This window comes from Cetorhinus maximus, chromosome 19 (genome assembly GCF_964194155.1).
Source record: "Cetorhinus maximus chromosome 19, sCetMax3.hap1.1, whole genome shotgun sequence".
NCBI lineage: Eukaryota > Metazoa > Chordata > Chondrichthyes > Lamniformes > Cetorhinidae > Cetorhinus > Cetorhinus maximus.
The window spans coordinates 36468376-36480894 of record NC_135897.1 but is presented as its reverse complement, the minus strand read 5'-3'; the positions used below and the strand labels follow the sequence as shown (position 1 = coordinate 36480894).

The 12519-nt window shown below is 40.9% G+C and overlaps 1 protein-coding gene across 2 annotated transcripts in view; it reads left to right on the top strand.

The window, feature by feature from the left end:
- Positions 1–12519, top strand: part of ap1s3a (adaptor related protein complex 1 subunit sigma 3a) — a 153542-nt gene that overhangs the window by 27617 nt on the left and 113406 nt on the right. The window contains exons 4-5 of one of the 2 annotated variants that reach the window (XR_013579592.1): positions 7802–7939; positions 10797–11349. Coding sequence is in view for 1 of the 2 variants with exons in the window: in XM_078563723.1 (XP_078419849.1) it covers positions 7802–7939; positions 10797–10832 (174 nt within the window). In the remaining variant the exon portion in view is untranslated. Of the gene's footprint in view, positions 1–7801; positions 7940–10796; positions 12462–12519 lie in introns of those variants that run through there. The other variant, XM_078563723.1, reaches the window with a different exon arrangement.

Below are 12519 nucleotides of genomic sequence, written 5' to 3'. Positions count from 1 at the left end.
CTCAGAAAGAAGAGCAGCAGCCTTGGTAAGTAGGACTTGGTGAGTATTCCTACTGTCCTTAAAATCCTCTAAACTAGAGGAGGTCAAATTAAAGGGAGTAATTTAAGGGTAAGTCATGGCAAGGCAACTCGGTCATGTGGAATGTTCCTCCTGTGCGAAGTTTGAAGTCAGGGACACTTCCAGTGTCCATGGTGACCATGTGTGCAGAAAGTGTCTCCAGCTGCAGCTACTTGAAATCTGCATTTCGGATCTGGAGCAGTGGCTGGAGTCACTGTGGAGCATCCACAGGGCTGAGATCTTCATGGATAACACGTACAGTGAGGTGGTCACACCGCAGGTAAAGAGTGCACAGGCAGAAAGGGAGTGGGTGACCACCGGACAGAGCAAAGCCACTGGGCAGGTAGTGCAGGAGGCCCCTCGGTCCATCTCCCTCTCTAACAAATTTTCCGTTTTGGATACTGCTGGGGAGATGGTTTCTCAGGGGAATGTAGCAAGAGCCAAGTCCGTGGCACCAGATAGCTCAGCTGCACAGGGGAAGAAAAAAAGAGTGAGAGAGCAATAGTTTTAGTGGATTCTATTGTAAGGGGAACTTCTGTAGCTGCAGATGTGACACCAGGATGGTATGTTGCCTCCCTGGTGCCAGGGTCAAGGATGCCACAGTGCAGCTGCAGGACATTCTGACTGGGGAGGGTGAGCAGCCAGAGGTCGTGGTCCATATCGGTACCAACAACATAGATAGAAAAAGGGATGAGGTCCTGCAAGCAGAATATAGGGAACTAGGAAATAAATTAAAAAGCAGGACCTCCAAGGTAGTAGTCTCAGGATTACTCCCAGTGCTACGAGTTAGTGAGATCAGGAATAGGAGAATAGACCGGATGAATGCGTGGCTGGAGAGATGGTGTAGGAGGGGTGGATTTAGATTCCTGAGGCATTGGGACCAATTCTGGGGAAGATGGGACTTGTAGAAGCTGGACGGGTTGCACCCCAGCAGGATCGGGGCCAATATCCTCGTAGGCGTATTTGATAGTACTTTCTGGAGGGTTTAAAAGCAGGAGGTTGGGAACCTGAGTGAGAGGACACGAGAGGGAAACAAAGATAGAAATAAAAGGCAGAAAAGTAAAAAGCAAAAGTGGAAGGTAGAGGAAACAGGGGCTCGCAGCAAATAGAGTCAGAGTACAAAAAAATGTGTAAAAAGACAAGTCTGAAGGCATTGTATCTGAATGCATGGAGCATTCACAATAAGGTAGATGAATCAACAGCGCAAATAGATATAAACGGGTACGATATGTTTGCGATTACAGAGACATGGCTGCAGGGTGACCAAGGCTGGAAACTGAATATCCAAGGGTATTCGATATTTAGGAAGGACAGGCAAAAATGGAAAGGAGGTAGCATTGTTAGTTAAGAATGAAATCAGTGCAATAGTGAGAGAGGATATTACCTCAGAAAATCTAGATGTAGAATCAGTCTAGGTGGAGCTAAGAAGCAACAAGGGGCAGAAAATATGAGTGAGAGTTGTCTATAGGCCTCCAAACATTCGTGGTAAGGTAGGGGATAGTATTAAACAGGAAATTAGAGATGCATGTAACAAGGATGCTATAGTAATCATGGGTGACTTTAATCTACATATAGACTGGGCAAATCAAATTAGCAATAATACCTGGAGTGTGTATGAGATGGTTTTTTAGACCATTATGTTGAGGAACTGACTAGGGAACAGGCTATCCTAGATGTGGTTTTGTGCAATGAGAAGGGGTTAATTAATAATCTTGTGCTTTGGGGGACAGTGACCATAATGTGATAGAATTCTTCCTTAGGTTGGAAAGTGAAGAGGCCCAATCTGAAACTAGGATCCTAAATCTAAACAAACAAAACTACAAAGGTATGAGGCATGAGTTGACTAAGATAGATTGGGGAACTTCATTAAAAGGATAAAATGGCTAATATTTAAGGAATGACTGTATGCGTGGAACAGTTTTATATTCCTTTTTGGTACAAAAACACAACAGGAAAAGTGGCCCATCAATGGCTAACAAAAGAAATTAAGGATAGTATTAGATCAAAAGAGAAGTCATACAAAGTTGCTGGAAAAAGTAGCAAGCCTGAGGATTGGGAGCAGTTTAGAATTCAGCAAAGGAGGACCAAGAGATTGATTAAGAGGGGAAAAATAGACCTTGAGAGTAAACTTGCAAGGAACATAAAGGGACTGTTAATGCTTCTATAAGTATGTAAGAAGAAAAGGATTAGTGAAGACAAATGTACGTCCCTTACAGTCCGAAACAGGAGAATTTATAATAGAGAACAAGAATACGGCAGAGCAATTAAACAACTACTTTAGTTCTGTCATCATGGTGGAAGTCACAAATAACTTCCCAGAAATACTAGGGAACCAATGGTCTAGTGAAGAGGAGGAATTGAAGGAAATTAGTATTATTAAAAAAACAGTGCTGGAGAAATTAATGGGACTGAAAGCTGATGAATACCCAGGGCCTCAATCTATGTCCCAGGGTACTAAAGGAGGTGGCCATGGAAATAGTGGAGGCCTTGATTCTCACGTTCCAAAATTCTGTAGATTCTGGAACAATCCCAGCAGATTGGAAGGTGGCAAATGTCACCCCACTATTTAAAAAAGGAGGGAGGGAAAAAGCAGAGAATTACAGACCGGCTAGTCTAACATCAGTGGTAGGGAAAATGCTAGAATCCATTAGAAAGGATGTGATAACGGGACACTTAGAAAATATCAACGGGATTGGACAGAGTCAACATGGGTTTATGAAAGGGAAATCATGTGTGACAAACCTACTGGAGTTTTTTGAGGATGTAACTAGCAGAATAGATGAGGGAGAACCAGTGGATGTGGTGTATTTGGATTTTCAGAAAGCTTTTGATAAAGTCCCACAAAAGAGGTTAGTGTGCAAAATTAAAGCACATGGGATTGGGGGTAATATATTGGCAGGGAGTGAGAATTGGTTAGCAGACAGGAAACAGAATAGGAATACATGGGTCTTTTTCAGAATGGCAGGCAGTGACTAATGGGGTACTGCAGGGATCAGTGCTTAGGTCCCAGCTATTCACAATATATATCAATGATTTTGGATGAGGGAACCAAATCTAATATTTCCAAGCTTGCTGACGACACAAAACTTGATGGGAATGTGAGTGGTGAAGAGGGTGTTAAGAGGCTTCAAGGGCTAGAATTTTCCCCCTGTCGGGGGGTGTTGTGCGTGAACGGGCCAATTAAGGCCTGCCCAGTGCAACGCGCACCCAGAAGCACTCTGCGCTCCCTGTGAGCATGGTGGGGGAAGGGATTTCCCTGAGCCGGGAGTGCGCTGTTTCGCGCATGCATGCGAAAGAGCGCAGAAATCTTCCTGAGGCACACACTCGCTCACCGAGCCAAAGATTCTCCTCAAGATGATTTAAACAGGTTGAGTGAGTGGGCAAATACATGGCAGATGCAGTATAATGTGGATAAGGGTGAAGTTATCCACTTTGGTCGGAAAAACAGAATGGCAGAGTATTATTTGAATGGTGATAGACTGGGAAATGCTGATGTACAAAGAGACCTGGGTGTCCTTGTACACCAATCACTGAAAGCAAGCATGCAGATGCAGCAAGCAGTTAAGAAGGCAAATGGTATGTTGGCTTTCATTGCAAGAGGACTTATGTACAGGAGCAAGGATGTCTTACTGCAGCTGTACAGGGCCTTGATGAGACCACACCTGGAGTATTGTATGCAGTTTTGGCCTCCTTACCTAATAAAGAATATACTTTCCATAAAGGGAGTGAAGCGAAGGTTCACCAGACTGATTCCTGAGATGGCAGGATTGTTGTTTGAGGAGAGATTAGGCTGACTAGGCCTGTATTCACTGGCGTTTAGAAGAATGAGAGAGGATCTCATTAAAACATATAACATTCTGACTGGGCTGGACAGCCTGGATGTAGGGATGCTGTTTCCTCTGGCTGGGGAATCTAGAACAAGGGGTCACAGTCTCAGGATACGGGGTAGGCCATTTAAGCCTGAGATGAGGAGAAACCTCTTCACTCAGAACGTGGTGAACCTGTGGAATTCTCTACCACAGAAGTCTGTGGAGGCCAAGCCATTGAATATATTTAAGGAGGCAATAGATTTCTAGACTCTGAAGGCATCAAGGGGTATGGGGAGAGAGCAGGAATGTGGTGTTGAGACAGAGGATCAGCCATGATCATATTGAATGGCAGAGCAGGCTCAAAAGGCTGAATGACCTACACCTTCTATTTTCTATGTGATAGACAATTAAACAACTCACTGGAGGAGGTGGCTCCACAAATATCCGCAACCTCAATGATGGAGGAGCCCAGCACATCAGTGCAAAAGATGCGGCTGAAGCATTCACCACAGTCTTCAGCCAGAAGTGCTGAGTGGATGATCCATCTCGGCCTCCTCTGGAGGTCCCCAGCATCCCAGATGCTAATCTTCAGCCGATTTGATTCATTCCACGTGATATCAAGAAAAAGCTGAAGGCACTGGATAGTACAAAGGCTATGGGCCCTGACAATATTCCAGCAATAGTACTGGAGACTTGTGCTCCAGAGCTTGCTGCATCCCTAGCCAAGCTGTTCCAGTACAGCTGCAACACTGGCATCTAGCCAGCAATGTGGAAAATTGCCCAGGTTTGGCCTGTAGACAAAATGCAGGACAAATCCAATCTGGCCAATCACCTCCCCATCAGTCTACTCTCGATCATCAGAAAAGTGATGGAAGAAGTCATCAACAGTGCTATCAAGTGGCACTTGCTTAGCATTAACCAGCTAACTGACACTCAGTTTGGATTCTGCCAGGGTCACTCAGCTTCTGACCACATTACAGCCTTGGCTCAAACATGAGCGAAAGAGCTGAACTCCAGAGGTGAGGTGAGAGACTGCCCTCGACATCAAGGCTGCATTTGATCGATGTGGCATCAGGCAAAACTGGAGTCAATGGAAATCAGGGGGAAAACGCTCTGCTGGTTGGACTCATACCTAGCACAAAGGTATGTATGTTGGAGGTCAGTCATCGCAGTTCCAGGGCATCACTGCAGGAGGTCCCTAGGGCAGTGTCCTCGGTCCAACCATCATCAGCTGCTTTATCAGTGACCTTCCTTCCATCATAAGGTGAGAAGTGGGAATGTTCGCAAACGTTCAGCACCATTTGTGATTCCTCAGATACTGAAGCAGTCCATGTCCAATTGCAGCAAGACCTGGGCAATATCCAGGCTTGGGCTGATAAGTGGCAAGTAACATTCACACCACACAAGTGCCAGGCAATGACCATCTCCAACAAGAGAGAAACTAATCATCACCCCTTTACATTCAATGGCATTACCATCGCTGAATCCCCCATTATCAACATCCTGGGGGTTACCATTGACCAGAAACTCAACTGGATTAGCCATATAAATACTACAAGAGCAGGTCAGAGGCTAGGAATCCTGTTGCGAGTAACTCACCTCCTGAGTCCCCAAAGCCTGCCGACGAGGCACGTCAGGAGTGTGATGGAGTACTCTCCACTTGCCTGGATGAGTGCAGCTCCAATGACTCTAAGCTTGACCATCCAGGACAAAGCAGCCCGCTTGATTGGTACCCCATTCACTAACATTCACTCTCTCCACCACCGAAGAACATTGGCAACAGCATGTACCATCTATAAGATGCACTACAAAACTCACCAAGGCTCATTAGGCAGCACCTTCCAAACCCATGACCGCTACCATCTAGAAGGACAAGGGCAGCAGATAGATGGGAACACCACCACCTGGAAGTTCCCCTCCAAGCCACTCGCCATCCTGACTTGAAATATATTGTCGTTCCTTCACTGTCAATAGGCCAAAATCCTGGAACTCCCTCCCTAACAGCACTGTGGCTGTACCCACACCTCGTGGACTACAAGAAGGCAGCTCACCACCACCTTCTCAAGGGCAATTAGGGATGGGCAATAAATACTGGCCTAGCTAGTGATGCTCACATCCCGTAAATGAATTTTTAAAAATAAATTATTTTAGAATTCACACCTCTTTCCATGATTCCTGCATCACGTTACTTTTAGATTAGAGGGCTCCTTGTGGAGATTTTAATTCTCAGTTAAAATTATTTGAAATTTGAGTCTAACTCAGGAATAACGTGTAAATTAAACATTATTTTCTTTAGTACAGTGGGTTAGGGAACTGGTAAGTTTCACTGAGGTAGTAGAACTCAATTGATGGGTCACATTTCCTCCTTAGTGAATTTCAGATCTCAGTGATAAATCTATGGGGAGGCAGCAGTAGAGTTGACAGTAGACTCTCAAGAGAGACGGCAGGGGTGAGGAGGATCAGAAGTGTGTGCATCAAGTCTGTTTAGAGAGCACAATGCTCATTGGGTTTGTGAAAAAGGCCTACTCCTCTCAGTGAGACGAATGGTAAACATAGGGTACTGCAAGAAATTTAGGAAAATATTTTGAGATTCTTTTCTGAGTTTGCTGTTCCACTGTGGAATAGTAACATTCATTGAATACCACTTGTTTTAAAAGTTAAGAATATCTTTAAGGTGTTGATGTGTACTCAGTAAATATTTACCTGTTTTAATATAGTACTAGTTATTTTTCTGAATTCTTTTCTGTGAAATAATTAAGTTTAAGGGTTGGTGTGTAATATTCCTAAAACTGCTACATAGCCATATTAGTTAATGCTTAATGCTGTTCTTACTTACGGAATAGACTCTAAAACCTCCTGCTCCTTTATGTGGAGCTGTTATGTGTGCCATCCAAGAATTATTTTATACAAACTTACTTTAGATTTGGGGCCATGCAGCTTAGTTCAATAGATGGTTAGCTTGTGGTTCAGAATAATGCCAACCGTGCAGGTATGATCCCCGTTCTGGCTGAGGCAGAGTGGGGCCTGTCTCCTCACCAATGCCACATCATAAGTGGAAGGTAATGGCAAACTGCCAGAGAAAAAAATCAGTCAAGAAAACAGCTCACGATGAAACATCAGCAGACGATGAGCCAAGAACCTGCTTTCAGGCAGAGCATACATCACTCACTCACTTTAAATTTGTATGAAAATACTAAGCGGGACAGTCAGCATCTATAAAAGACAAAGCTTGGGAATCTCCCTGGTATTGGATCTTTAGTTTCCTCTAAAAGATACAATCTCTAATTATGAATTTAAAATTTTTTTTACTGAATTTTGTGGTTGTCAGAATGATGTGTTAGAAAATTGTGTAATTTTTCATTTTTGCATAATATGCAGGTTGTGGATTGTAAATACAGATAAGGTAAACATCCCAGCAATGTCCCTCAGCTATAAATTCAAAGCACATCTCGTACTGCACTGGAATATACCCAATCAGAAATAAATACTGACTGTGTCTGGACCACCAGCTGCAAGGATGAGACTGAATTAATTTCACTTAAGAATCAGAGAGAGAGAGAATAGACTTGATCATATTAGTTTGGATTGGATTTAAACTTCCATCCTAGAATGGAAAGATAATAACTGCTTTGCCAATTAACCCTCAGGTGCTTTTTAAAATAAATTGTAAAATGAAAAACTTGTAAACTGAACATAATTCCTGGTTCTGTCGTGCTTCAAGGAACTGAGGATATAATGCGAACAAAGAAAAATCACATGGCATAAATATTGTATCTAAAATTCAATAGCAGATAGGATACTTAGCATTCAACTGCACTAAATATGTAATCAGAATATTTTGAGGACTACACATCTACACAATTATTTGTTTAATTCTCTATATTAACAAATTCACTGTGGGTTCAGCAACTGGCAATTTTGGTGCTTTTTCTTAGGTCTGTGAACTAGACATCATCTTTAATTTTGAGAAGGCCTATTTCATACTGGATGAATTTCTAATTGGAGGAGAATTGCAGGACACCTCAAAGCAAAGTATACCAAAAGCGATAGAAGAAGCAGATATGCTTCAAGAGGTAAGGCATAGATTTGCTGATATCTGAAGCAAAAAACTTGTGTTTATATTAGTGTTCATACAAATGTTTGCATGTTATTCTATACTGTGTTAAATGTGGCCGTTGCAGTTACATAGAAACATAGAAAATGGGAGCAGGAGTAGGCCATTCGGCCCTTCAAGCCTGCTCCGCCATTCATTATGATCATGGCTGATCGTTCAATGCAATAGCCTGTTCCCGCTTTCTCCCCATATCCTTTGATCCCTTTCGCCCCAAGAGCTATATTTAACTCCTTCTTGAAAACATACAATATTTTGGCCTCAACTACTTTCTGTGGTAGCGAATTCCACAGGCTCACCACTCTCTAGGTGAAGAAATTTCTTCTCATCTCATTCCTAAATGGTCTACCCTGTATCCTCAGATTGTGACTCCTGGTTCTGAACTCCCCCACCATTGGGAACATCCTTCCTGCATCCACCTTGTCTAGTCCTGTTAGAATTTTATAGGTTTCTATGAGATCACTCCTCATTCTTCTGAATTCCAGCAAATATAATCCTAACTGACTCAATCTCTCCTCATATGTCAGTCCTGCCATCCCAGGAATCAGTCTGGTAAACCTTTGCTGCACTCCCTCTAAGCAAGAACATCCTTCCTCAGATAAGGAGACCAAAACTGCGCACAATATTCCAGGTGTGGTCTCACCAAGGCCCTGTATAATTGCAGCAAGACATCCCTGCTCCTGTACTTGAATCCTCTTGCTATGAAGGCCAACATACCATTTGCCTTCTTTACCGCCTGCTGCATGCTTACCTTCAGCAACAGTTGTACGAGGACACCCAGGTCTCATTGCACATTCCCCTCTCTCAATTTCTAGCCATTCAGATGATAATCTGCCTTCCTGTTTTTGCTACCAAAGTGGATAACCTCACATTTATCCACATTATACTGCATCTGCCATGCATTTGCCCACTCACTCAGCTTGTCCAAATCACAATGAAGCATTTCTGCATCCTCCTCACAGCTCACTCTCCCACCCAGTTTTGTGTCATCTGCAAATTTGGAGATATTATATTTAGTTCCCTCATCTAAATCATTAATATATATTGTGAATAGCTGGGGCCCAGCACCAATCCCTGCGATACCCCACTAGTCACTGCCTGCCATTTGGAAAAAGACCCGTTTATTCCTACTCTTTGTTTCCTGTCTGCCAACCAGTTTTCTATCCATCTCAGTACACTACCCCCAATCCCATGTGCTTTAATTTTACACGCTAATCTCTTATGTGGGACTTTGTCGAAAGCCTTCTGAAAGTCCAAATGAACCACATCCATTGGCTCCCCATCATCAATTCTACGAGTTACATTCTCAAAAAATTCCAGTAGATTTGTCAAGCATGATTTCCCTTTCTTAAATCCATGCTGACTCTGTCCGATTCTGCCACTGTTTTCCAAGTGCTCAGCTATTAAATCTTTTATAATGGACTCTAGAAATTTTCCCACTACCAACGTCAGCCTGACTGGCCTATAATTCCTTTCTTTCTCTCCACCTCCCTTTTTAAATAGTGGGGTTACATTAGCTACCTTCCAATCTGTAGGAACTGTTCCAGAGTCCATAGAATCTTGGAAGATGACCACCAATGCATCCATTATTTCTAGGGCCACTTCCTTAAGTACTCGTAGTTCTTTTAAATAATTAGATCTTGTACCGTGTGCAAAGTATTTTCTCTAACTCTCCTAATGGTTCAGTTGATTAAGACAGCAAATAATGAACCATAATGATTGGGTTGGAAAAATTTTCATTTCCCAGTGTAGGGTGCTAGATTAGCAGCCACAGTTCTAGCTACCCATCGACCTTTGTTGGAAAACTTACTATTGGTTTCTTTTTAATGAATCCAAAAGACTGGTTGGTTGTACTTTTTGTAAAATGTTCATGGATGTTGGCTGAAAGCAGATTATGTTCAGCACTGATGTCTCTTTGTAGTCTAACAGCCCTCACTGTTCAGGTTCATACATGAAGAATGGGAGCTGGCTGATCCTGTAAAACTGTACTCTAGCAAAGAAGCAATGGCTTCAAAGGAAGAAAATTGGGAGCGGGGAAATGGAAGAAAAGATTGTATTTTCTTTTGCAACAATTTTAAGGCGTATTTGAGTCATTGTGGGAGTTTGATATTTTCACTGCCAGAAAACGGAAAAGTTTGCTTTGGCTTTAAAAATACTACTCAGTTGTTGCATGGGTTTTTAAAAAGATTTTTGGTGTAGATTCAGTTTTGAAATCTTGTTTTCATTTAATAATTCCCGATATTCCATTTTATGCCAAATAACTGTCTTTACTGTTGCAATAAAACTTTACGTTGATTTATTTTAAACAAATACCAATTAGATTGTAATGCCTGTTTAGGATTTTCAAAGAATTTATTTATATTATCCAAACCTTGTTTATTGTTTAGGAAAATCTGCAGAGAATTTTGTGGCTGACTGACCATCATAGTAAGCACAAGCCTCTAGGCATAAAGACATTTGAATTTCCAGGCCTATATATTTATTTTTCTGAAAGGCCTAAGCCCTAGTACTGAAGTTATTCCTTGCACTTGTATTGATTATTCTCACCATTTAAATGTTTCTCAACTCTATTTTGATCCCTTGGTCACATTCACTCATTTCATTTGGGCAATTGCTTTGCTATGAATTAGTTTCTGTGAGGAATTGTTGATCAGTTTGCAGACTTCAGAGTTTCTTGCAAAGAATTTTTATCGAATCATTCTAAGTAAATCAGTGCCATATTACATGCTTTGCATAGCCTTATTAACAAAAAAATTAATGAAATAACCTTAACATTGAGTTGAGTTGATTTAACTAATATTGCAACATGTTTGTTCCAGACCATGGAAGAATATATGGCAAAGCCAACATTCTAACTTGGGCTTTTGAAGAACTGGATGACAGGCTGAATTTCTAAACCATGCACATAAACCTACAGTGACTTAAAAATTAGATACATTTTGCAGCTGTATCTAGAAGAAAGTAGAAGGATGACACCCAAAATGCAATAGCAAATTAGCACTGTGCAATGCTCAGGCATAGCTTGTTTATAATGTTTTTGTATGTATATCTGTGTGTTGTATTGTTCATTCTAAGCTTTTGTTCGCTGTTATGTAGTAGGTATGAAGCTTCACTACTTTAAAAAAAAATGCATTTATTACAAATCTCTAACTAGTTAATATTGTAGCTCTTCTATTGTCACTCAAAATATTCTATTTATATAAAAATCAATCAAATCTGCAAAATATGCTTCTAATCATTATAATTAATAAAACATTAATTCTGAAATTTGTGTACCAAATTCAGGTAGGGGACTGAAGTTGTCAATTAATTTAATGGTAATTTATTCTGAAAATTATCATCTCCGTTAAGCTTTTTCTTTTTGATAGAAGTGTTTCTCACGTGTCGGTGCAGATTCGATGGGCCGAAGGGCCTCTTCTACGCTGTGTGATTCTGTGATAACCTCACAAGACAAAAGAATATTACATTCAAATATTTGAAATAGTTTGAAGCTATAAGAACTTAAGAGCATTGAGCACACAGTCTAGGCTGGCACTACCATATAGTACAGAGGGAGAACCGAATTTTCAGAGGTGCGGACTTTGAACGTATGTTCCATCTGTTCATTCAGCTGGATGTAAAAGATTTATAGCACCATCCGAAGAAGAGTTAGGAAATTATCTCGGTGTGCTTCGGCCAACATTACCAAAAACCAGATTAATTGATCATTTTACATCATTGCAAAACTAAAATTATTTGCAATCTAAAGCAGCCAAACCTGATGTCGATTTAAGATTCTGGCCCCTTCTGAAGCCCTGAAACCCACTTAAATTCTGGTTTGAAACATGAACTAGTGCAAAGCTCTTGGCAGGTAACTGTGACCACTGCTCAATAGAGGAACCTGGCTATAGGTAATTGAGGACTAGTAAGATCATCTTTTGAGCCTATGGAATTTGAATGTGGAGGCAATTTTTACCGAAACAATACATCTGTTGGAAATGTACAATGAGGTTATCCGTCTATGTGGAAACTACGGTAGGAGCCCAATGCAAATGATAAAAAGTTGGCCTTATATATTGTTAACATTCTTAGATTAGCAAGTTGCAATATGCTTAGTCACTCCCTATGGTTTTTGAGCAGCATTGTGGTTTCTGTAAGCTATCTGTGTTGACATCCCAACTTAGATTTATTATTGATTATTTAACTTTATAAAGATTTTTCTCCCTGATGAATATCAAAATCTCCATTTTTGATTTCATTTTAGCAATTTGCCACTTAAAGAAACAACCAATTATATGTATTTTTCTAAAATCTTTCACAACGATCCTATTCTCAAAAATTTTGCTTTAATTTAGAAAGGTGTATGTTCTCCAATCATAATCCAGAAAAATTAATTTAGTTCAAATTTTTTAAAAAGGGTCTATGAAGAATTTAGCAATAATAGTTGCATATATTTTACTTGTATCATTTAAACATGGATTTAAAAATAAAGAATTGTAATTAATCTTCCACAGCTAATGCAGTGAGTCAATTTAACCACATTTATTCTTGCACACAGGTTCC